The 27,048-nt window shown below is 46.2% G+C and overlaps 1 protein-coding gene across 1 annotated transcript in view; it reads right to left on the bottom strand.

Moving 5' to 3' along the window:
- The window catches only part of LOC142571210 (uncharacterized), a 70,543-nt gene that overhangs the window by 7,849 nt on the left and 35,646 nt on the right, over positions 1–27,048 (bottom strand). The window contains exons 5-7 of the mRNA XM_075679482.1: positions 21,409–21,509; positions 19,085–19,190; positions 226–387 (exon numbers count right to left, since the gene is read on the bottom strand). Of these exons, the coding sequence (XP_075535597.1) occupies positions 226–387; positions 19,085–19,190; positions 21,409–21,509 (369 nt within the window). The remainder of the gene's footprint in view (positions 1–225; positions 388–19,084; positions 19,191–21,408; positions 21,510–27,048) is intronic.

Genomic DNA, 27,048 nt, shown 5'->3' with positions numbered 1-27,048 from the left:
GGTAGCGGATAATTATACAGCGGTCACGAGGCTAATGGGGCGACGCCTAAGGAGCGCCATAGGGCCGACGCCGTGCCAAGGTTCAAACGAGTTTCTTGCCGCGCCCACACGACACGATATGCCTTGTCTTGTGTGCGTTTGTGTGCGTGCGTGCGTCACAGAGCACGCACCTGCGTTGTTGCAGACATAATACAAAGGCCCGCGCGTAAAGCAAGTGTCACCCACGCGCTGGAAGTCTAGAGGCAACTCTGTGCACTTGGGTGGCTCGTCTCCGTCCAGGGAGTACTTGGCGCACTTGCGAACCCGCAGCGACATGGAGAGGGCGACAGCCTTGGTGCCCTGCTTCTGCGATAGCGGGGCGATGACGTCTTGCTTGATGTACTCCATCTGCACAAACACACAGACACAGTGCGGGCATCGGTGCGCCCAGCGCCATGCGAGCGCGCGTGTTTGAGCCTAGTAAGCGCCAGAAATCGGCCGTATATTTCTATAAATCCGTCTAGCGAATGTTACCTTACTGCAACATTCTTTCTGTAATTCTAAGCTACGGTTTAGCAGCAATGAGTAACTAAGAAACGTACACGGCGACCGTAACAGCGTGGGTACCGCTCTGTAGAGAAGTTGGGCACTTTGACAGGCGTTCCAGTTGTTGTATATACATTTCGTGACTAACTCGTTCCTACGACGACGTTTTTTTCTCCACTATAAAAAAGAGTTTTTGCTAGTAATAAGAGCATCACCTACTGGCCAGCTGCGCACTACGCGAGTGTCCTAAGGTCTGTGTGTTCCATCGCAAGGGCTGAGCATGCGGCATCACCATACGGGGCGTTATTTGGGCGTGAGCCCGCGTCACTTTTTCGCGCAAAGGATTGCGGTAAACTCGGTCCATTTCTAACTTAGACAAGCGTGACTCGAGCTAAACAAGGCGCAAAGGGATCAGTACCAATTTCTGTGTTCGGTCTTGTTCGGCGTGCTCACCCGTTTTACATAAATCGCATCCTCACAAATGGCCGTCGCCTTTTGTATGCGATTCCCCTTTGAATAATACTGGATTACAAGGCAAAAAGGCAATGCTGAAACACAAAGCTTGCATATTTCACGCCGCTTTACCAACCGATTTGATCCCTGTGTTGAGCCACGCCATCGGCCTTTAGGAGCCTAACGAAGACTTGGCGTATATTAGACCTCAACTGCGTGAGAACGACGCGGGTCGCTGCCAGAAATATTCTATAACGATTGACGCTTATATATTTCAGGTTGCGTAGGGTTGGCCATACACGAGTAGGCCAAGTGATCAGATAGCGAGAAGATTTTCAAATTTAAGCCAGATATTGCACACGTCGCTGCTCTTCGTCGAATGGTAACTGACACTGTCAAAACAACGCGTGCCAAACACCATGGCTCGTGGTGCACGTCGTGTGCTTGCGCAGCCAAGAAGCTGCTCCTGCGCTATAGAAGGCTACACAGTTGTTCCTCAACGATCTTGTATGAGCTGTCATAAGTGACTTTCTTGCCTCAAGAACAATTTAAAACGTCCCCAAATTGTTCATGAGCATGCGATGGCAACGCCTTCAAAGAAGGCCCCGCCGGCAGCACAAACAGAGAGGAGGAAAGGCTTGGCGCGCGCAGTTTCCCTCTTTCCACCTCTTTCGTTGAAATGGTCTATGCATGGCACGTATGCAGTCAATATGTCCAGCATTCTAACCATACCTGTGTATACACCTTCTTTTAGTGCTTTCGTGTCCGCTTGGCGTGGTTTGTACGAACCTATCCCAAACAACGCACCCCTAAAAAGCCTGGCCAGGAGGTCCATATATATATATATACATATATATATATATATATATATATATATATATATATATATATATATATATATATATATATATATATATATATATACAACGCACCCCTAAAAAGCCTGGCCAGGAGGTCCATATATATATATATATATATATATATATATATACATATATATATATATATATATATATATATATATATATATATATATATATATATATATATATATATATAAGCAGCTTTGCCTAATAGCTGTGGTGGCGGCCCCGTCGGTCAGCCGCCTCGGTTCCAAGATAGAGCAGGACACAATGATCCCACGGCGAGGCCAACTAGATTTCCCTAGCAAGGCGACGGTCGCTACAAAGGAATCGAAAGAATCTGTGGGGCCAAGTTGCTACATAAGGAGTGGACTGCTTATGTTGTCGGCCTTTTTGGATGCGCGGCCTTCCTCGCGATGACATCCGCCTGCTTTATATTGCCAGCCTCCGGAGAAAGGACTTCAACTCCGGAAAGTCGGCAAGAGTGTGCAGCGCTTGTTACATGGGTACAAAAGGAGTAGCGCATGCTTCCTGGCATAGTTTCTTGCATGTTATCCATACACATCCACCCCAACAGACCCGAAAACTTCCACCCACTGTAACGCCTACGCATAATAAGGAATAAGCGAAAATGCGTGCTCTTGAATCAATGAGCAGAAGTATGCGTGAAGGCAACTGTACCGAATGCGCACGAATATTCGAAGATGAATGTTCCGTGACATAGTGAGCCATAATCTAGCGATAATGGAAGCGCGTCTTCTTCCAACACCAGGGACAGGGGGGGGGGGGAGGGTGAGGGACGTTCTATTCCGGCGGTGGCTGCGCGAGCTTCATCTTAAAGCTATCTGCAATGGGGACAGAGTCTAGATGTGCTGAGGGCTGATAACTTCGTGTGCGCTGTGCTTGTGCCGCTTAGTTCGCGTTGAAGAGAAAGAGAGCACTTCGCTCGCTGCTGCTGCAGCGCTTCCTCGCGCCAGCGTTTTGACAGCGAGTGCGCGCGCTCGTCGAATGACATCTGCTCATGCTTTCCTGTGCGCGCGTGGCATCATGCCTAATTGTTAATTTAGCGATAAGCGAATATTTCAAATATATACGGCAGACAAAATTACCATCCTTGCCTCCTACAGATGTGTAATAATTTGATATCGCTGGATGCTTCCTCTTTCTGGCGAAATTGCGACGTTTTTCTGACTCCTGGTTGTGTATTTACACTTTCAGTTACCCTGTACTTCATTGCCAACTTCAGTGACCTCTTCTTACCTTCCGTGTCAACGCTTTTGAGGTAGCAATATTTCTTCACATTAGCCGGTCACTTCTTTTCACCCATATTCCGTAGCCTCTCTTCAAAACTTATCTTGCTCTAAGATTCTCTGATTAAAAAAAAAAAAAAGCCCAAACTATGTCACCTTGCATTGGTTCATTTGTGCTTTGGCCGTTAGCTCACAACGCCAGTCAGCCCACAGCCTTATGGTTATTCTCCAGCCCCGACCAGATTTCTTATTAGTAGCACACACTTGCATTTGCGAATGTTAGCGCTGGCGCCATTACAGTTTTCGAAATTCCTCGCACCACCTCGCATTTATTGCAGCCTCAATGTGCTCCAAGTATCATTATTGCTCCCAGTTCGCTTCCGTTTCATTATTATATAATCTTGGTGGACGCTTGAGTAGGCTTTTCCTCCGCTTATGGATACACCCAGGTATATTGCTTTACAGCGGGTATGACTTCCTGTTGAATTGATGCCAGGTCAATACTTGTCTCTACAGTGAATATAATAATTCCGATTTTTTTTCTGCGTAAATGTAAGGCGAAATTTTGCCTTTGCATTGCCACTTATATTCGCAAGTTTCTGTAAATTCTTTTCGTTGACCACTAGTGGCACTTATGCTGCACATTTTGGCCATGACGGATGTCAGATAGATCAAACCCTAATTCAGTGCTTTCCAGACGTCTTTCTACGCCATTAACATAAAGCGTAAACAACAATGGAGCCTGATGACATTGTTGCTTCACTCATCGGTGATTTTGCACAACTTCATTGTGTTTCCGGTCTTGCCGTACAATATTTACTTGGCTGTTCCTACTTGTGCCTCAGCAGCTCCACAATATCGTTGTCTATGTTCTCGGCCTTGAGAATATCCCATAGGAATTCCCAGACTACGTTGTCGTAAAGCTTCCTTAATATAAAGACATGCTACTCATAAAGGTCTGTCTATAAAGCAGCGCCAAGGCGAGCAGCGCCACCGACGGCAGCAGTAGGAGCAATGACATGTGATGCAGACGACAGGGAGTAGGGGCGCAGGGCGCACATGACGCTTCCAATCATTTTGCACTGCCATTTGCAAGGCCTGAGAACTTGAAAAAACACATGTTCATACGTTTCTTCTTGCACCCTGACCGTTAGTGAAAGATATGACCTGATTATGATAGCCTGATTATGACCTGAAAGATAGCCTGATAATGTGTTTTTCAAGCGGCTAAAACATATTGCAGGCGACCTTTATGTTGTCAAAGATGAACGCCAAATATACATCATCGACTTAAAGCTGGACAGCCTAAGCCATCTTGAAACCAAGGCTCCTACATGCATGGAACAAATTACTAGCCTGCACAAAGCACTAATGTCACTTGAACTAAAAGTGGGCGATCTCGAAAATTGTTCCAGAAGATCAAATATAACCGTTTACGGTCCTGCCGAGGAAGCTAAGGAAAACAAAAGCTCACTCGAACACAAAGTGCACGAAAACATTCTTAAAGGTGTTTTCAAAGTCGAAGATGTAACGATTGAAAGGATTCACAGATTGGGCAGGCCAGCAGGTAAAAAGGTTATTTTGAAGCTCTTGGACTACCGTGACACATCGCGAATCCGAAACAACTGTTATGAGCTGAAGAGGAGCAGTTTTTCAGTAAGCGAAGATTTTTCCTGGCGTGTAAGAAACATAAGGAAAAACTATGGAACTACGCGAAAATTAGAAAACTATCTGGGTACAAGGTATCGCTGGTCTACGAAAAACTGCGTATCAATGATAACCTCTACCGATGGGATGACGAAACAAGCGATGTGGCCCTAATCTAACCGCATTCAGCTACCTTGAGCAAAAAAAAAAGAACAGGAAGCAGGAAGGCAAGCAACACGCCTTCGACGCCACGCACTCCGTCCAAAGTAACTTTCTGCAATAATAACGCGCGTAGCATACTAAAGAAAACTGACTTCCTTGAAGCGTTACTTCTTGGTATCGAACCAGATTTTGTTGCTTTAACTGAGACATGGCTAACAACCGATATCAGGGAGGCTGAAGTCACACCGCCAAACTACGTAATCGTATGAAGGACCGCTTAACATGTGGCGGTGGCGTCGCCTTATTGATTAAAAAGTAAATCTCTTATACCGTGTTACCTGATGTCACAGGAGTGGAAAGAATGTTTTGTAAGCTAACATTTTCGACATATAATATTGCCGTCGGCTGTAGTTATCGTAGTCCCTCATGTGAGGTTAAAGTGATGGAAAGACTGTGCTTGTATGCGCGAAATAACGTTTTGGGGGCCAGACTAATACTTCTAGGGGATTTTAACCTGCCTGATGTGAACGGGCAAACATTTGAACACCACCCATCAAGTGCTGATATACTTTTCCATCTTATGCTTTCATTGAATCTCAGGCAAATGGTAAGAAAGCCCACACGTGTTCCAGGAACTACTTCGAACACACTTGATTAGCTATTCTTTTGGCCATCATTTTTCGTTAGACCAAACGTATCTTGAATTCATCAATGACATATCTGATTATAAGATTAATTTATGTTTGTACCTGCTCATAATACTGCATTTTCCTCCCAACCACTCATCACTTACACGAACTTCATGTAGAGCAGACAATACCAGTATTATTGACTACTTATCTAACGAATTTACCGCCTTTGAAGCACTTTCAGTACATCGCACCACAAACATCGAAACATTGTGGCATAGTATCAAGAGCATAATGTTTAATTGTGTTTCTAAGAAGCACAATCCATGGATCTCACGTGACATCATTCATGCCAAACGTAAAGTCAAGCGTCTCAGAAAATCAATGAAAATAGCATCTAATCCTTTATCTCGAAGTAATCTTACTGCATATATCCAAGACATGAAATTTAAAATAGAGACCCCGAAGTAAAACTTTTGCACAAATACACTTCAAGGATTCTTAAGAAATTCACCGAGCAAATTCTGCAACTACCTTGAACCTAAGGCTTCAAGTGATCCCCTAGTGTCGCCCGAAACTAACAAAGAAAGCGCTAGTTTACTAAATAACTATTTGTGTTCTGTATTCACAACTCACGATGGGAAAGTATCTCATATCGACATCACCGTTAAGAGCAGACTAAACTTTCTGACCGTCACGGAGGCCGTAGTATTGAACTTCTCCTAAACCTGGTCACGAAAAAAGTGCCAGGCCTGGACAAAATGCCAAACGCTTTCTTGAAACGATACGCAGAATGGACGACGAAGTACCTTTGTATAATGTTTAACAAATCATTATCATCATTGGTTCTTCCAAAGGAATGGAAATCTGCAAAAGTTGGCCCACTACATAAATCACGCTGCATCAGGCTGCAAAGACTACCCGTCCAACTTTCGGCTAATTTCGCTTACGAGTACCGTGTGGAAACATTTTGAACACATCATACGAAAACATATAACCATATTTTTTGGAAAAAGAGAGTATCGTAAAACGATATCAACACAGCTTTCGCAGAGGCCTTTCTACAATCACTCAACTACTGGAACTAACCCACGGCATATAATTTAATATCGACGAACACAGACAAACAGACGTCATCCTACTCAATTTCTCGGAGGCATTTGATCGGGTATCACACAAAAAGCTAATAAGGAAACTTGAGGTTACATTAGGCAGAGGCCCTATAATTGACTGGACTTGCGACTATCTTACTAACCGTACTGAATTTGTGGAAGTGAACGGACAGATTTCCCAGACAGGCCGGGTAACATCGGGAGTCCCCCAAGGAAGTGTTCTGGCTCCCATTTTATTTCAAATTTTTGGGCAGCTCGGCAACAGCTGCTGTTGTAATCGCGCCGCTGGTACGAGTTGTTGGGAACTCGGCGCTGACGCCCATTGTTGCACCTGGGTCGCAAGCCCCAAGGGTAGCGTTGGCCTGGCGGCCTGGGGTACAACTGGAAGCATCCGAAGGTCCCGGCAAAGCATGAGTCGACTGGTAACAACAAAACAACTTGTTTATTCTAACAACGCAAAGAGTTGGCGGTCAGGTCGACCGAAGTAGAGAGACGGGAGTGCACTTTACTCAACAGAAGAAATCGGAGCCCTCTTTTGGAGTCCGGGGGAAGCTGCTTTTATACTCTCGCAGTTGAGGGCAAGAAGGAACCCCTCTATAGACGAGCACGTGACTGTGCCGCTCGGGGACAATGGGATAAGGTGACGCAGCCGTCGTGCCGGCGCCGTTTGGGCACAATGGGGAGGAGAAGGTGGCTCATACTGTCGTGTCGGCGCCGGTCGGGCACAATGGGGAGGAGAAGGTGGCTCACACTGTCGTGTCGGCGCCTGTCAGACCCCTTCGCTTCACAGTTGTTGGGAGCTCCTCTCCCCGGCTGCCGCGCTTCGACAAGCGTGGGCACCAATATGCACATACACTCACACACGCACATGAAGACACGTGGCATCGGAACATGCCTGGACGCGCTTGGCGGGGAGGCGTAGCGGCGGCGCCGAACGGGCCAAAATGTCTGCCGCTTTGAACGAAGCCCCGGCGTCCGTTGCATCCGCGCCGGCTAAACCGCGCGTCGTAGGCGAAACGTAACAGACCGCCCCGCCGGGGGAAGGAGATCCCGATGGTCAGGGGACTGCATCCGCTGTGCGGAGGGATGTCGCTCGATGATGCTCATAACCGAAGTCGGGCGTCCCTCGACGTTTCTTGAGCGCAGCGCACAGAGAAGGCCTCGTTCTCTCGTTCAGGTTCGCACAGGACACTGCAAAGTGACTTCGGGAGAGTTCACATTTTTGTTCTCGTTCCCGGCAAGCGTTAGAACTACGCTGAAACTCAACCGCTCAGTCAGCAAGCACGGCACAACCCTCACTAAGCCCTGCCAGGCTCTTTCCCCTTCTATACCACTGCCTAGTTCCTTACAGTAGTCTAGCAGCACTTAGAACGCGTCCACAAATTGGAAAATTGCACTAGAAAGCATGTCATCACTTTGAAACACTAAACAAAAGCAATATGTTAAAAATCCTGCCTCAGGAAGAAAAACATCAGTAACAAACAATTTTGAGGCTGATTCCTACGTTAGGGGCTTCGACTTAAGCCATCGGCGTTACCGTTGAGACTCCCCTTTTTGTAACGCACCTCAAAGGAATATTGTTGCAAAGCGAGGCTCCAGCGCAGGAGGCGGCCATTTTTGGGAGAGATGGTCTGCAGCCATTGGAGAGGGCAGTGATCCGTCTCAATGATAAACCTCGAGCCGGCTAGATAGCATGACAATTTCTGAACGGCCCACACGAGACACGCCCACTCTTTCTCGGTGGCGCTATACGCCTGCTCACGACTGGTCAGCTTACGACTAGCATACAGGACGGGGTGTTCTACTTCTCCATTTTCCCGTTGGCACAGTACAACGCCCATGCCTCGCTCACTAGCATCGCACTGAACAACGAACCCTTTTGTATAGTCTGGCGATCGTAGCACAGGCTGGCTTGTTAGGGCACTCTTTAGGGCGCTACAAGCTCTTTCCTTTGTCTCGTCCCAGACGACTGTTTGCGGCTCTGTCTTTCTTAGAGCATCCGTCAGGGGAGCCGCGATATCAGAGTACCTGGGGATGTACCTCTGATAGTAGCCGGCGACACCTAAGAACGACCGAATATCGGTCTTCGTGCGCGGTTGCGGGAAGTCTCGCACAGCGGCCACCTTTATTTAAGAGGGGCGGCGACGACCCTGACCAATCACGTGACCGAGGTAGACAACCTCGGCCTGTGCTAACTGGCACTTAGGAGCCTTGACTGTCAAGCCCGCTTCGCGCAGGCGGGTTAGCACTGCCCGCAAGTGTGCCATATGCTCAGACCAGGATGCGGAGAATATCGCTACGTCGTCTAGATACGGTAAAGCGAATTCTTGCTGTCCCCGCAACACTTTATCCATGAGGCTTGAAAAACAGTATGGCGCGTTCTTCAAACCAAAACTCAACACTTTAGGACGGAATGTTCCCATTGGTGAAATGAACGCCGCATACCTACTAGCCTCTTCTGTAAGTGGAACCTGCCAATAACCCCTGACAAGATCTAGAGTGGAAATAAACTGAGCGCTACTAACTTTCTCAAGGCGCTCCTCGATGTTAGGGATCGGATAAATTTGATCCTTAGTGATGGAATTAAGCCTGCGGTAGTCGACGCAAGGACGAGGTTCCTTGCCCGGTACCTCAACTGAAATCAAAGGGGAGGTATAATCACTCTCACCTGCCTCAATAACACCGAGCTGTAGCATTTTCTTTACCTCAGCCTCCATAATATCGTTCTGGCGGGGTGACACCCGATACGCCTTGGATCGTACTGGCTCTGGGGAGGTAAGTTCTATATCATGAGTAAGTACAGAAGTCCTACCAGGCCTCTCAGAGAACAGACCTTGAAACTCTTGTAAGAGCTGGTGTGGTTCGGTTTTCTGCTCAGGCGACAGCGGTGCTTTACTGATAAGGTCACTAATGACTTGACCGGTGTCTTCCCTGTTCGTCACTGAGCCTAGTCCCGGAAGCTCTTCAGGAACGTTTACCATCATGCACACCACTGCTTCCCTTTGTCTATAAGGTTTGAGCAGATTACAGTGGTAAACTTGCTGTGCTTTCCGCTTTCCTGGCAGACTCACCACGTAGTTAACGTCCGACAGTTTCTGAACAATTCGTGCTGGGCCCTCCCACTGCACGTCTAGTTTGTTGTTTAGCGATGTGCGCAATATCATGACCTCATCGCCCACCTCAAAACGACGGGCCCTGGCTGTCCGATCATAATAAACCTTGGCCCTCTGCTGGGCCTTTGCCATTGCTTCACCTGACAACTCCTGTGCCCTTCTTAAGCGTTCGAGGAGCTTAAGCACGTACTCCACCACGACTGGGTCGTCGCCCCTGCCTTCCCACGATTCTCGAAGCATGCGAAGCGGAGACCGAAGCGAGCGACCGTACACCAGCTCAGCTGGCGAAAACCCCGTAGCCGCATGCGGCGCGGTCCTTAATGCAAACATCACCCCAGGCAGACACAGCTCCCAGTCAGTTTGATGTTCAAAACACAATGCTCTCAACACGCGCTTCATGACGGAGTGGAGCTTCTCAACGGAATTCGACTGTGGGTGGTACACTGAGCTGTGTAACAGCTTTACCCCACACCTTTCGAGAAAAGTTGTCGTCAAAGCGCTAGTAAACACTGTGCCCTGATCTGATTGGATTTCCGCAGGAAAACCAACTCGCGCAAATATGGACAGTAGTGCATTGACTATCTCAACTGAGCTGAGTTCTTTAAGCGGCACTGCTTCAGGGAACTTTGTCGCTGGGCAGATCACAGTCAAAATGTGTCTGTACCCCGTGGCTGTTACCGGCAGAGGTCCCACTGTATCAATAACGAGCCGTCTAAAAGGCTCCGTAATGATAGGTACCTACTTCAACGGCGCCCTCGATTTGTCCCCTGGTTTGCCCACCCGCTGACAGGTGTCACATGACCTCACGAAATGCTCTGCGTCCCGAAAACACCCTGGCCAATAGTACTCTTGCAAGAGACGGTCCTTAGTTTTCTTAACTCCAAGGTGTCCGGACCACGAACCCCCGTGCGACAAGCGCAACAGATCCTCACGATAGCATTGAGGCACGATCAGCTGATCGAACTCCACTCCTCTGCGGTCTAGATACTTCCGGTACAGGACTCCACCTCTTTCCACAAAGCGAGCATTTTTCTTGGCGATACCTTCCTTGACATTGCAGCGTATGTTTTCTAGGCTGCCATCCTTCTTTTGCTCGGCTATCAAAGCCGACCGGCTGACTTTTAGCAACCTATTAAGTCCATCTGACGTAGGCGCGATGAGCAAATCTGCAGATAGCTCTTCTAACTTTCCCGCATCGGGAATTTCCTCTCCAGTATCTGGTGCCTTTAACGTTACAGACTCAATTTTATTCAGTTCGGGCGTGCTCTGAATATCGGCTTGCTGCGCCTCTGACCCTTTTTCATTGTTTAATAACGTCGGCCCCGCAACTACCGCCTTTGCAGCGAGCTCCCGAACCTTCGATCTGGTTAAGGCCTGAACGCTAGCCTCACCAAACAAAAGCCCCTTCTCGCGCAGGAGGAGATCGGACCTGTTCGAAAATAGGTACGGGTACTGAGGGGGCAGCATAGATGACACTGCGGCCTCCGTCTCAAGCGCTCCGAATGGTCCTTGAATAAGCACTTTTGCTACGGGCAGACACACGCTATGAGCTTCCACGGCTTGCTTGATCCATGCGCACTCGCCCGTGAACATATGGGGTTCTACGTAAGACGGGTGAACTACATCCATTGTAGCTGCGGAATCGCGAAGCACTCGGCACTCTTTCCCGTTCACGAGGAGGTCTCGCATGTAAGGCTCGAGAAGCTTCATGTTCTCGTCAGTGCTGCATATTGACAAAAACACAACTTTTGGTTTTGTTTCCGGACACTGCGCCGAAAAGTGACCCGGCTTCTGGCACGTATAACAAATGCGCGCTTGCCTCGTCTCGAACCGCTTTCTGCGTTCGGCTTCGGCTGCCGCCGTCTCCTTAGGTTCGTTTTGCCGCCGTCTCCGCCGTCTCCTTTCATCCGCACTACGTGTGTCGCCCCTTGCTCTCATGGGTGTGAACTTTGGCCTCTCAAACTTGGAGCCAAATTCACCCTTTTGACCGTCCTTAGCTCCGCGAGCCCGACGCGTCACAAACTCCTCGGCTAGCTCAGCGGCTTTAGCCACCGTACAAACGTCTGGCCTATCCAAGACCCAGTACCGCACGTTCTCAGGTAACCGACTATAAAACTGTTCTAGCCCGAAACACTGCAGAACTTTCTCGTGGTCACCAAACGCTTTCTCTTCTTTGAGCCACTCCTGCATGTTTGACATTAGCCTGTACGCAAACTCAGTGTATGACTCACTTCTGCCTTTCTCATCTTCCCGAAACTTCCGACGGAACGCCTCCGCTGACAGCCTGTACTTTTTTAGCAGACTCGATTTCACTTTGTCGAAATCCTCTGCCTCCTCTCTATCCAAGCGAGCGACTACGTCGGCCGCCTCGCCGGGTAGCAAAGTGAGCAAGCGCTGTGGCCACGTTTCCCGAGAGAACCCCTGCTTCTCGCACGTTCGCTCAAAGTTAACCAGGAACAAACCAATGTCCTCTCCAAGCTTAAACGGCCGCATCAGGTCAGTCATTTTGAACAATACGCGTTCTCCTGCACCGTGTGCCTGACTTCCATTACGAGCGCGTTCCATCTCTACCTCGAGACGCTTCATTTCCAAAGCGTGTTCGCGCTCTTCTTTTTCTTTCTGCTCTTTAAGTTCGCGCTCCTGTCTCTCTTTTTGCTCTCTAAGTTCGCGCTCCTGTCTCTCTTTTTGCTCTTTAAGTTCGCGCTCATGTCTTTTTGACCTCTCCTCAATAGTCTCAAGGCATTCCGACAGCTCGTCATCCTCAGCCTCTAACTCAAGAATAGCCTTTAGCAGTTCTGGTTTTCTGAGTTTGTCTGAGACATCCAGACCCAACTCTCTTGCAAGCTCCAGCAATTTCGGTTTGCGCAACGACTTCAAATCCATGGCTGCTCTGAATGCTGCTTTCTCTACTGCCTACTATTGTCTTGCCGCAAACTAACCCGGCAGCAACGACAACCACAATTACCAGCTCTGTTTCTGACACTAACAAAAGCCTGGCAAAGCTCAGAAGAAGAAAGTCCTGCACTCACCAAACCTCGCAGCCAAGAATTCCGCGCAGTCGTTCCGCTTCAGGCAACCAGTCATCACACAGGGCTCGTTGCACTGCTCCCGGATCGTCGATGAGCTGCTCAGCATACAGTCAACTGCATCTCTTCGCTGCTGGCCCTCCGTTGTCGCGATCTCACCGCTGGCAGACAGTTGTTTGAATCGCGCCGCTGGTACAAGTTGTTGGGAAATCGGCGCTGACGCCCGTTGTTGCACCTGGGTCGCAAGCCCCAAGGGTAGCGTTGGCCTGGCGGCCTGGGGTACAACTGGAAGCATCCGAAGGTCCCGGCAAAGCATGAGTCGACTGGTAACAACAAAACAACTTGTTTATTCTAACAACGCAAAGAGTTGGCGGTCAGGTCGACCGAAGTAGAGAGACGGGAGTGCACTTTACTCAACAGAAGAAAACGGAGCCCTCTTTTCGAGTCCGGGGGCAGCTGCTTTTATACTCTCGCAGTTGAGGGCAAGAAGGAACTCCTCTATAGACGAGCACGTGACTGTGCCGCTCGGGGACAATGGGATAATGTGACGCAGCCGTCGTGCCGGCGCCGTTTGGGCACAATGGGGAGGAGAAGGTGGCTCATACTGTCGTGTCGGCGCCGGTCGGGCACAATGGGGAGGAGAAGGTGGCTCACACTGTCGTGTCGGCGCCTGTCAGACCCCTTCGCTTCACAGTTGTTGGGAGCTCCTCTCCCCGGCTGCCGCGCTTCGACAAGCGTGGGCACCAATATGCACATACACTCACACACGCACATGAAGACACGTGGCATCGGAACATGCCTGGACGCGCTTGGCGGGGAGGCGTAGCGGCGGCGCCGAACGGGCCAAAATGTCTGCCGCTTTGAACGAAGCCCCGGCGTCCGTTGCATCCGCGCCGGCTAAACCGCGCGTCGTAGGCGAAACGTAACACTGCGGAATGCCGCCTAAATGCTGTTTCTTGCTTGTGCAGTTTGCCAGTCTTTTCCTCGGAACTGTCGTCCCTGCTGCTGCCTTCACGCGGCTGACTGCACCATCACCGGTGCAATTGCACGTGGCTGACATCGAGGAAGCTGCGCAGGTCTGCACTATCGCCCACGTGTGTCATGGGTGCGGGCCATCAATCCACTCATCTCTGCCACTAGACACCGCCCTCAACGTTGTCATTCCTGACAAACCAATCAGCAACCCTCCCAGCTCAGCGACATCATCAGGCAGGAGTTGAAAAGCCCTGTGTTTGGTTCCCCTCGTCAGTGGGCAGCTTGGAAACAGCTACGGAATGCCGCCTAAATGCTATTTCTTGCTTATGCAGGTATGTTGCCCAAAAAGGCTCATTGATTAAAGTCCGACGATCGTTTTTTGCTGTTGCTGTGTTGCCCACAGCCACTTTTTTTTTCATGATTTATGCTCTGTAATGTTGACGGCCCTCAACCGCCTTCTCTTGAGTGGTGATATCGAGCTTAACCCTGGACCCACTACGGGAACCCGGTCGACTAAATCGACTAAAAAGGCTCGCGCTTTTTTGGGCTATTCAAGCCGCTCTGCTAATTCGCCGAGGGCTTCTAATCCTACTGGAGAGCTGCTGGTTGAGGAAGCATTGTCGAACTCCGATAATTCTGTGCTTGTACAACTTTTGACTGAAATATTGACTAGCAATAAGGACATGGCTCGCAACATTGCAGAGATAAAAAGTTCTGTTGGTATGCGCTTCGAGGCACTTGAATTGCGCATTTCCGCTCTTGAAAAGGCATTGGCCACCCCTGCTTCACGGCCTGAAAATGGTCAGTTACATAACGAAATAGGTGCACTGAAGCGTACAGTCACTGAGTTGATTGGAGAGAATGAGGATCTAGAAAATCGGTCTAGGCGGAACAGCATGTTTTTGCATGGCTTATTAGAAACTGTTGATGAAACTCACGATTCCCTTCTTTCCAAAATATCTGAATTATTTCAACAGAGTCTTGGCATTCAATGTCCTCGCATCGAACGCCTCCGTCGTTTTGGAAGAGCTCGTGAAAACCATCCACGCCAGGTAATTTTGAAAATGCTTGATTTTAATGAAAAGCTTACTTTGCTGAAGAATGGTTTTAAGCTTACGGATTCCGGACTTAGGCTTTCTGATGACTTTTCTCCCAGAGTTCGTGGTATTCGGAAGAAACTATGGGAGGCGTCCAGTCAGCATCGCAACAATGGGTCTTCTGTTAAGATAAGGTTTGACCATATTTTCATTGACAACATTCTGTATAACTGGTGCGATTCCACCAACTCTCTTGTAAAAATCTCCAATCGTCGCAACTTTTCTAAGACTGTAGGTCCCGCATCATAGTCAGCAACAGGTTGACCTTCATATACAACCCAAAGAGATCTTACCATTATGAACGTCAAAGCTAATAAATTTCCCCTTTTTCTGGCTCTTGTTTTGTCCTATTCATCTGACATTATTGGTATCACCGAAACTTGGTTACATGCGGGTATTCATGACTCGGAGTTTACACCGCCAGGTTACGTCATTGTGCGAAATGATCGTCATAATCAAAGAGGTGGTGATGTTGCATTGCTTTATCGCTCGGATTTCAAATTCAAAGTCCTCTTCTTTCTACTAGACATAGAATCAGTCTGCTGTAGACTTTACTACGGTAAACAATTCTTAAACATATGCGTTTTCTATCGCCTCCCTAATAGTTCGTGGGAAACTCTTGACAACCATGGTCAACTTTTACTGCAAGAGAATTTAGCTACCTCAAATTTCGTCTTTCTGGGTGATTTTAATGCTCCCGGAATCGACTGAAAGTCTCTCTCATTTTTATCATGGTAATGCATTACACAGGAAACTTGTTGAATTATCGTTATCTCTTGGCTTAAAGCAGGTCATTCACAGTCCCACCCGTAGTGACGAATGACTGGATTTGATTTTTCTCAGCACTGCTCAGGTAAAAAATCAACTCCAGAAAAAACCCACCTCGGCCAAAAATTTCTTCTATAATGTACAGTTGCCGAAACTGCTCAAGTCTAACGCCCGTAAATTCGGGTATTTCATATCTTCTGGCTCTTCTTCTTCCACATCTTTTAAAATCAACAACAGTGTTGTTAACTATCCATTAGAGATTTCAGAAGCGTTTATTACATATTTTCAGTCAGTATTCCCCTCGGATGATTCCAGTCGTTCAACATTTTCAACTAACAATTCATATGCAATTGATGATATTAACATTAGCCTCGACGGTGTTTTGAATCTCATACTAAACTTAGATACTAAAAAACCAGCCGGCCCTGATGGAATTCCGAATTCCTTTTTAGTACGATTCTCGCTATGGACATCTAAATATCTGTTCATTATATGTCAGAAGTCTCCTAATAGTGGCATTGCGCCTTCTTCCTGGAAAAGAGCTAAAGTACTACCTTTATATAAATCTGGTGTCAGAAGGCTTTTATCTAGCTATAGGCCTATTTCTTTAACTGCAACCCCATGTAAAATACTAGAACACGTAATCTATAAGCATATAATACTGTTCCTTGAATATAATAACCTATTGAACAGCTTTCAGCACGGCTTCAGACGCGGTTTTAGTACTCTAACACAACTTACGGAGTTCACTCATGACCTTTCCCATTACATCGATTGACTTAAGTAATCAGATTGACACCATTTTCGTTGACTTTAGCAAAGCTTTTGACACAGTACTACACTCTAAATTGCTTTTGAAACTCCATAATATTCTAAATAACCCGCAGTTAGTGTCTTGGATTTCTAGTTCCCTTCGCTTGCGTTCGCAATTCGTATGCTATGATTCTGCGGATTCGTCTGTAGTCGACGTCACCTCAGGAGTTTCACAGGGATCCGTACTTGGCCCTCTACTATTCTTATTGTTTATTAACAACCTTCCAGACCAAGTTACTTCAAAAATACACCTCTATGAAGATGATTGTGTTATATACAGCCCAGTCGACTCACTCGCTGATCATCAGCGCCTTAAGATGCCTTTGTTTCATTTTGTGACTGGTGTGCTACTTGGAAAATGAGCACAAATTTTTATAAAACTGCTATAATGTCTTTTACTAACAGGCACATGCCTGTATGTTATGATTATATATGCAACGGTGTACCACTAAAACGAGTTTTTTAATACAAATATTTAGGCGTCATTTTTACACCCACTTTGTCTTGGTCTAAACATATAGATTACATTTGTAGTAACGCGTTAAAAAAATTGGTTACATCCGCCGGACGTTGTCTCTTGCTCCGACGGACACTAAATTAGTAGCATACAAAACACTCATTCGCCCACTTTTAGAATATGCTTCCTCCGTATGAAACCAATATAAACAATGTGAAATTAATTGTATTGAGTCGGTCCAGAGGAAGGCTATTCGTTTTGTTTACCGTCGCTTCGACCGAGACTTTTCACCATCAACTGCTCTTGCGGAATTAAACCCCCAGTTTCTTTCTAGACGGCGGCACATAGAATCTCTGCAGATTTTCTATTCTGATAAGAACTCTCTTTGTCACCTATTAGATCCCTCCCTTTTATTGCTTGCTTGCCCGACTTCAACTAGAGCTCATCATGCCTCTAATATCAGACCACTCCATCCACGCACTAACACTTTCAAATACAGTTTTTTTCCCCGCATGATTGAACAGTGGATTTTGTTACCTGCCAAAGTTCGTTTGTTACCCATTTCCCAATTTTTAAATGCTGTTGCTGTTGTATAGTTCCTTCACTTTTTTATATTTCTGTGTTCTTGTTTCTGCATATCATAATCAGTTTTCCTCGCATGTACACCCACTCCTGCCATAGCCCTAACGGGCTGCAGTAGGTATAAATAAATAAACAAAAGAAATAAATTAATGATCTACAAGCAAAAATCGCAGGCAACATTAGGCTATTTGCAGACGACTGCATTCTTTACCGAAATATTAACTCGCGTGATGACCACACAACGTTAAACAACGACTTGAAACCTGTGTCTAACTGGTGTGCCGACTGGCAGATGACAATCAATACTAAGAAATCTGCTGTCTTTCAATCACTAGAAAAGAAGGTAACTCGAGCTTTATACCGTTAACGACGTGTCGCTAATACGAGTTCATGAACACAAGTACCTCGGATTAACATTAATACTTCACTTCAGATGGAACTACCATATAAACAACGTTACTGCGACTGCATTGAAACACATTTCCTTTCCTGGAAGACACCTCCGGCTAGCCCCAGACGATATAAAAGTGGCTTACAAAACTTTCGTCAGGTCATTCTTTGACTACACAAATGTTATCTGGTTCCCATACATTAAACTAACTAAAAAGCTAGAAGGTGTACAAAGGAAAGCTCTACGGTATATATACAATAAACATAACCTAACATATTCGCCCACCGAACTACTTAACAAAGCCGGAATCTTAACAGTACAAAACCTAGCAGTCCTAGCCCGTTCTAAACTTATATACCAGCTCCTACACAACGAGCTTAATATTGATACCTCTAGATAGATCCTCCTGAAATGAAACACGGCCAACGCGACATAAACACACAAAAACACTCAATCAGCATTCTTTTCATACCGATTGCTTCAAGAATTCATTCTTTCCTTTGGCGATAAGAGAGTGGAATACACTGAGCGAATCCATTAGTCACCGCTTATCATTAGATACATTTGCCAATTCAGTGGAAAAACATCTTCTCGCCTTACAGCTATGATTTACTTACTCTGGTTTGTTACCGATCTTCATATCCTAACGCTTTATTCTATAAGGGCTCTTTTTGTATGATGCGTTACATGCATGACTGCATCGTGTTTATCATGCTCATTAGGTGTTTTATATCACAAGCGTTTCCAGGCGTTATTTTTATTTGGTTTCTTCTTTTCTCTGTTTCTTCTTGGTTATACTATTTGTACCCATATATTGCATTTGTAACGAAGTAGGTAATTTTTTGTTTAGTGAAGCCAATACCTCTGTAATAACACACTCGTAATTATATAATGTATTTATATCTTTTGTTCAGGAATACTACCATTTGTAACATCTTGAAGGGGCAGCGCAATAATACGAAGACAGAAGGCAGGAATACACAGGACAGAGCTGATGTTCAACCAGTACCAACTCGCCCAAATGTCGATCCTACTACCATTTCTACTTGCCCTTCCTGTTATGATCCCTTGAGGGAGTGACAGTATGTCAAATAAATGAATAAATAAAAATAAATAAATAAATAAATAAATAAATAAATAAATAAATAAATAAATAAATAAATAAATAAATGAATATCCACAGTACCAGCGCGCCTAAAATTAAACGGAATGGCTACTCACCACTGGTGTGTCGTTCTTTTTCTGCATAAAGAAGTTGGTGTAATAGGGAGCTGAGAAGTATGTCGCGCGACCAAAGACTCTGTATACGAAGACGAGTGAAGATTTCCTGCGTAAGACATACGGCGTCGATGGCATTACTGAAGCAGCCACTTAAAACAAATAAGAAAATGCTAAATGAAGAGGGGGGATGGGCGAAAGCGTTAAAGAACAAGCAGCAAGAAATTCAGGTGAAGCAAGGTATTTGAAGAAGGCTGGTCGACTAAGGTATTCAAGACAGTCAGTGCTTTCGAAGTCATGGGTCCAGGCGCGTTGCCTTGTAGCAGAATAACCCTTAGTAAAACTTTCCTCACCCATTTTACTGTTGTTTTTGCTCACTGCGAGCGAATGTGTAGAACTAACCTGCGCTCATTAATTTATATCTGTAGTATTTTGGGAAATAATTAATCGCTGTGACCTATTCGTCGGTCTACAGATGTTTAACCTTCTCCTCTATACTGTTTTTGTGAAATTGTTGTACTATTTTAAGAAGATCAGGTGTACCACAGTTGTTCCAAGTGACCTTTCTTTACACATAAGCATACATTATTTTATCATCTTAAGATAGCTAAAACGAAAATAGAGCACGGACAGCGGAAAGAACTAGGACGTACAGAGAGTCACTTCCAACTAATTTATTTACACGCGAAAGCCCGCATACATGCATTCGCCATTCGTAATACAGCCACAGCGCCTGCGTGAGAAACCGTTCGACATCTGGAATCATCATCATCATCCTGGCTACGTCCACTGCAAGGCAAAGGCCTCTCCCATACTTCTCCAATTACTCCGGTCATGTGCTACTTGGGGCCATATTGTGCCTGCGAACTTCTTAATCTCATCCGCCCACCTAACTTTCTGCCGCCCCCTTCTACGCTTCCCTTCAGTTTCAATCCAATCCGTAACCCTTAATGACCATCGGCTATCTTCCTCCCTCATTACATGCCCTGCCCATGCCCATTTCATTTTCTCGATTTCAACTAAGATGTGATTAACTTGCGTTTGTTCCCTCACCGAATCTGCTCTCTCATCCCCCCTTAAAGTTGCACCCATCATTCTTCTTTCCTTAGCTCGTTGCGTTGTCCTCAATTTAAGTAGAACCGTTTTCGTAAGCCTCCTGGTTCCTGACCTGTAGGTGAGTACTGGTAATACACAGCTGTTACACACTTTTCTCTTGAGGGATAATGGCAACCTACTGTTCATGATCTAAGAATGCCTGCTAAACGCACCACAGCCCATTTTTATTGTTCTGATAATTTCAGTGTCATGATCCGGATCCGCGGTCGCTACCTTCCCTAAGTATATGTATTCCCTTACCACTTCCAGTGCCTCGCTACCTGTCGTAAGCTGCTGTTCTCTTCCGAGACTGTTAAACATTACTTTAGTTTTCTGCAGATTAATTTTTAGACCCACGCTTCTACTTTGCCTGTCCAGGTCAGTGAGCATGCTTTGCAGTTGGTCTCCTGAGTTACTAAGCAAGGCAATATCATCAGCGAATCGCAAGTTACTAAGGTATTCTCCATTAGCTGTTATCCCCAATTCTTCCCAATGCAGGTCTCTGAATACTTCCTGTAAACACTCTGTGAATAGCATTGGAGAGATCGTATCTCCCTGCCTGACGCCCTTCTTTATTGGGATTTTGTTGCTGTCCTTATGAATGACGACGGTAGCTGTAGAGCCACTATAGATATCTGTCAGTATTTTTACATACGGCTCGTCTATACTCGGATTCCGTAATGCCTGCATGGCTGCTGAGGTTTCGACTGAATCAAACGCTTTCTCGTAATCAATGAAAGCTATATATATAAGGGTTGATTATATTCCGAACATTTCTCTATCACCAGATTGATAGTGTGAATATGGTCTGTTGTTGAGTAGCCTTTACGGAATCCTGCCTGGTCCTTTGCTTGACAGAAGTCTAAGGTGTTCCTGATTGGATTTGCGGTTATTTCAGTACATACATTGTAGGCAACGGACAGTAAGCTGATCGGTCTATAATTTTTCAAGTCTTTGGCGTCCCCTTTCTTATGGATTAAGATTAGGTTGGCGTTCTTCCAAGATTCCCGTATCTGGATTATTGGTCGATATCTGGCGAATCAGCTTTCTTTCCACTGCATCATATCAGCCTTCCGATATGTAGGCTGATATGTATGTAGGCATATGCGTAGGTTTGGTATGTAATTAAAGAACTAAAATTTTTACGCACACCTCGTAGTTGTCGAGAGCAGTTGTCTCGGTTGTGACAGAGCAATCAGGTGATTGAGGCCTATTGTACTTGGTCCACTTACATTGCAATGTGCGTGACCAGATCTTTGAATACATTGTGGGATCCGGTGTACAATTCGTGCCTGTAGAGACCGTGGTATTGTCGCATCTCGTCCGACAATATCTGAAACAAGAAACTGAAGTTTTAAGTTCACGAATATCTGTTACTTCATTTTAACAAGGATCTCTCCTAGCCTGAAAAAGTTGGCCACATATATACTGAACCTGCCAGCTCGAATTCCGTGGTGGAGTTGTGTAGCCTCTTATTATACAGCATAAAAATAACCTTTCCGGTGCTCGGCCAGAAGTGATGCGAACCGGTTGAAAAGCATGTATTTCCCTGCCCTTAGCTGTATTGAGCTTGGTCGCGCTTCTTTTCTATACTCAACCTACCTAACTGTGTGTTGGCCTAGTTGGTATTTGCTGAAGGGCATGGTTTGTTTCGCAAATTATAGCTATAGCTTCTTTTCTTTACATCTAGTAAACAGAGCCCTTGAAACATATTTGTAGTACAACCGGCCTCTTGTGTGTCTTTTCCAAACTTGTTGCCCAGTGCCGTCGTCTGTTTCCTTCTTCTGTGTGTGTCTTAAATTGCCTTTAACCTGTAACATGTCCTTTAGACTACCTAGTAGCACCTTTGTCAAATTAGTTTTCCACCGTAACAGGGTCTTAATAAAAATAGTCGGCTTCTATAGCTGGACAGAAAAATTGTATCTAAAGATTAATGCAAGGTGCATTAACTAATAAAAAATGTATCGTACCTCAGGTTCGAACTAAGAACTCATCCGCTATTATATGGACGATCTACTTATACCGACCACCATTACATCGTACTGCTATGCAAATTATCAATTTTTCAATAAGAAATATAGATCTCTCGATATTACCTTGCTGGTGTAATGTCTTGCTGTAGCCATTGTTTCCCAATTTCCTGCTCAAACGCAAAGTTGCAGAGATTAAATAATAAGCGTCTAAAATAGAGAACAAATTGATAAAAGAAAATTTGACACACTTGCTTGTTATAGGTTACAAGTAACGTGATTTGATGAAAATAAGTGGCTACAAGACAGTCGCACAACTGTGACAACAACCCTACATTTCCTACGACAGTGGCAACTCGTGCACTCGTTACAACTAATTACTACATAAAATTATAAGAGTTTAGCACCTCCACGGAAATATAGGTTTAGAAATATAGCAAAGAACTGGGGGCCTCCTGTTGTGATTGGGGTCAATATCCGCTAATTAGCAAGAATTTTGTGCCCCTCTATTACCAACAATACAGTAACGACCAAACAGCAACGAATAGCGCTGACCACATTGCCGCGGAAGGCTACCCGTTTGCCGGATCTTCTGTTGCGTCTAATAATTTCAAGTGAATCACGTAGGCAAAAAATAATTTCTATTGTTTTTCACACCACCTCAAAATTGTTAGTTATGGATCATTGTTCAATATCTCCCACGCAGTGAGATTATACCGTATGTCGGGCGATGGTGGCAAAAAAAAAATGCGAAGTAACCAAGTTTGGAGTGTTCTTTTTCTGTCTTTCCTTGAAGAGAAGCTTAAGGGAATGTTAGGCTCAGCTGGATCGGTAAGTTAACTCGTACCTTGCTGCGCCCATTGAACCCAGGCCCCGTGTGACTCGCCGCCTTTGCGCCCTATCTTAAGGCTTTCGGCTCCTCTCGAACTTCCCACATCACACAGAACTCGTATACTTCCGTTTTCCGAATAGAGTTTTGAAGACAAGGACTTTGGCGATTTCAGATGGATTTGACGTATTTGGGATCTGGGCATCTTGTAACCATTTTTAGAAAAGTTACAACTGGTTAGGTGACCTGTAGATCCCGTAGGGACATGAAAATGGCGATAAATGATTCCTCGTCACGCCGAGTACACGTAAAAAATATCTACAAGTAAAGGTGCAGTAAAACCCGAGTGTAATTAGCCGAAAAAAGCGCGGGACATGAGTCGCTGTCTCCCTCTGTCGTGGATCCACCAAGTTCCATCTAACTTGGCGGCCAAGCTCTCCCCAGTCCCTGCACGGAGCAGGGCAGCAGGAGCGTATTGAAGCATCCTTGAGCACGGTGGAAAAGATAGACTAGGTGTTGAAACGGGGCCGCCGCGCGGACGATTTTTCCAGTCGTGGCTTACGTCACTCTCGGCAGAAGGGGCAGATCATTAGGTGTTCATAGATTTACTGTATAGGCTACGTTTAGGGAGCTAGAGTTGCGCCAAGGTACGCCATCTTGGACTCCGAAATTACGCGGGAAAGGAACGCCCCGTGCACGCCATAGCCGCGCTCGTGCGACAATGGCAGCAGCACTTTATTTTTTCGCTTTCATTTAATTTTTCTATTATTTTACTAGTGCAAGTCAATCTGTCACCTGATTATTACGAACCTGGATTTTATGCTTGCGGGCCTTATTGTCTAATGCGCACTGTGGCAACGTTCGTGAGCCTTTCCAATCTCAATGCAAAGCGTCGAACACAAAGGTTAGTTATAATTCTGATTAGTCACGCATGTGACCCTGGCTCGTGACAGCTAATAGACGTGAATGCGCGTACACCAGAAACAGCGGTGGGCGCGTCCAACATTCCTCATGTGTAAGGTAATGGAGCTAAATACGTTTCAGGTGAATAACGGGCGGAATTGCATGCATTGGTACATTGTTTGCATTGACCCCTGCAATACTATGTTGATTCTAACGATGACAGCATGCTTTGTCGTGTTTCACGCATCCCGGAAAAATTTAGCCGCGCTGTGGGTGTCATATGCAGCATACACATAGGCTGACTAAAACTGCATGCGTTAGGTATTTATTATACGAGTAAAGTTCACGTGGGTAGATCGCATTGTGAAACTTTGTGGCGCCGGGATTAGATTAAAAAAAAACGAATTTTTTTCGTACACCCCGTCGTACTGCAAGAGCTGTCAGTGCGTCGCATGATATTGATTGCGAAATTTACCCGAGATAACGCCTGCGCACACGTGTCTTCCGACCAGCAGTATCGAGGAACTAGCAACAAGAATAACAACATTGCCGGTGTTAATTGCACCTGATCGGCAGTTTACTGCTGAGTGTTGGCATCACCTGCGGACGGTTGGCACCTCCGCAGCACAATGGAGCCCGCCTTGACCACGTGAAGGCGTTCGGCGAATAGCGGCGCTAGAACTGCTGGAAGCGGTGCGAGCGGCGCGCGGAAAACAAAAGAGTAGCTCTGGCTCCCTGAAGGGAGCCAGAGCTTCTGGAGGTTGACCAGAGTAAATGGTGCGGCGCGCGGGGCTCCTGAAATACGCGCGCGCGTAGAAGAATCGCTAGCGAATTCTCCCACGTATGCCCGTGTACCAGTCTAAGCGTCTGGAGACCCTTTGGGAAGCGAGCTTAGATATGTCCTCTTGAATATCTAAGCTTCGCAGCACTATCCAAATCTACATTTGCTTCGCACTTTTGAAAGTCCACTGTGGAGACGGCATGTTTACTAGCGCTCAATTTTGATACGAATGGAAAGCCATCCGGCTGTTGCGGGATGGAGAATTCTCGGAAAGCGGTTTCTAACTACACGCGATTTTGACGTCAACACTTCCTCTAGCCATGAGCTCTCACTAACGGAAGGCGATCGCTGCTTCGAACATACCTTTGTCTCACGTATTATTCGTAAGATGTGTATCTTGCTTTACATCTCCACATTTACTTAAAAAATTACAGCTCCACACGGTCACTGGGTAGCCGCATATTCCCAAGATTGTCTGCGTCTCCGATCCTGCGTGTTCACTTCAAGCGCACAGGCACGCCAGGTATAACCTTTGCATGCCGTACTTTTGAAATTTCACGCAGGATATTTTTTTTTCCTAATATGGTTACCGGGGAGCCACAAATATATATTTTCTGGGGGCGCTACATCATGGTTTCAGATTTCCCATATGACTTCAAGGTCGCACGCGGGACAAATCACGCTAAGTCAGTTTCCGAGTGATTCATGGTTGCACTGGCGAAATCACTCTTTCAATTGCGCTTCTCATTGTTATTGACACGGTACTTGTTCTTTCTACCAAGAAACTTTGTGCAACGATGAACAATGAGAGAACATATGCGGACCACGAGATATATACTTTCAGAAGAGGTTTATTTGCGGCTCCTAATGAAAAGGCACAGGGACCGGGAACGGCGAGGCAGCGCGAAGCACTGTCCAAAAAGACGCCAGCAATCAACAGCGCGAGCCGAGCCGAGCCGCGCGTTGGCGATGCGGCTGTGCCGCGAGGCGCGTCTTCTTCTTCACAACTTAAATTAATGAAATGCACGGATTCTTCGAAATAAAAGCTCTGGAGGAATAAAAGTGCTGGTGCACTGTTCTTCAAGGCGAGCAACCACAGCTTATCGAGTGCGGTAATGTGCGTGGTCAGCATGCATGCTTACCACGCTCATTTCTACAGGTTTCTGCTAACCACCGCACGAATTACCGTTAATATTGGTTACTCTAATCTTCAGTATCTTGCAAGTTACTCCATTCTAATCTTTTATTTACGCCGAGTAGTTCCGACCTATAGTCCACAGAATACAAACACGACATGGTGGGGCGAAAATGATGCAAACACAAGTACACACTGTATAGACATTTCCCAATTGGAAATATATTAATGTCTGAATGATGCAAGGGATAGATAAGATGACCTGTACTGACAAATGAGTAATTTCGAATGTTCTGGTACATCTAGACAAAAATGTGCGCACGGCGTCGACCGCTCAGTACGCCTGTATCATTTCCTGCACGCTAACGAACAATCGAGGCTTTGCTGCAGCACTTTTTGTCTGAGACACAACAAAAACACAACTAGGCAAGAAGAGACGAAAAACTTGCTGAAAGCATCAACTGAGACGTTTTTCAATAATGGATGACCGCACTGGCAATCAAAACCCAAGAAGTCGTTCAGTAGAAGGTTTATAGTTGAGTATTCAATTTTTCGATATACATACCACGAGAAAAAGTAAAACATAATTGGGAAGAGCTAGTGGTGCCAGAGAAAAAGTAAAATGACCCATTAGAATGCCGTTTCGTAGCGACAAAAGTCGCAGTTTCGCCCGAAAGCCGAAGCATCGATTGCCATAGGAAATTAGTAGACAGCTATACGAAGTAATGATAGCAGCCTCACCGGCCTTGTAAATTTTGAGAGATTCGCTTAGTAACTGAATTAACTAGCATGCTGTGAGCGCGCACAAGCAAACACGAACACGTCACACTCGATGAGCGCGGGCACTCGCTGTCAAAACGCTGGTTTGAGCAAGCGCGCTAGCGAGCGGAGTGACCCTTGTCCACTGCTTCGGCGCAAGAGTGGCGAGGACGCAGAGCGTGCGAAGGCACGTCTGCAGATCCCTTTCAATATGCGGCGGGCGCCACCGCGCGCGGCCTTGCAAAGTACGCACTTGCTGGAGGTGTCGAAGCCGCCCTTCTCCCTCCCGCGCTGCCTCCCCGCTTTCCTCCCTATGGCGCGCGAGATTGAACCACGATCGTCAGTTCCCACTGCGCGTCCCTGCGCGAAATACGCAGTCGCTGCCGGAGCACAACGCCGTCACCCTCCCTCCGTCACATCCCCTCACAGCCTTTCGCGCGACAGAAGACGATGTGTTTGTTGTCCGCTTTCCTCCTTTACGTGCGCCAGATTGAA

Source organism: Dermacentor variabilis, chromosome 2 (assembly GCF_050947875.1).
Source record: "Dermacentor variabilis isolate Ectoservices chromosome 2, ASM5094787v1, whole genome shotgun sequence".
Lineage (NCBI taxonomy): Eukaryota > Metazoa > Arthropoda > Arachnida > Ixodida > Ixodidae > Dermacentor > Dermacentor variabilis.
This window is presented reverse-complemented; position numbering and strand designations above follow the sequence as displayed.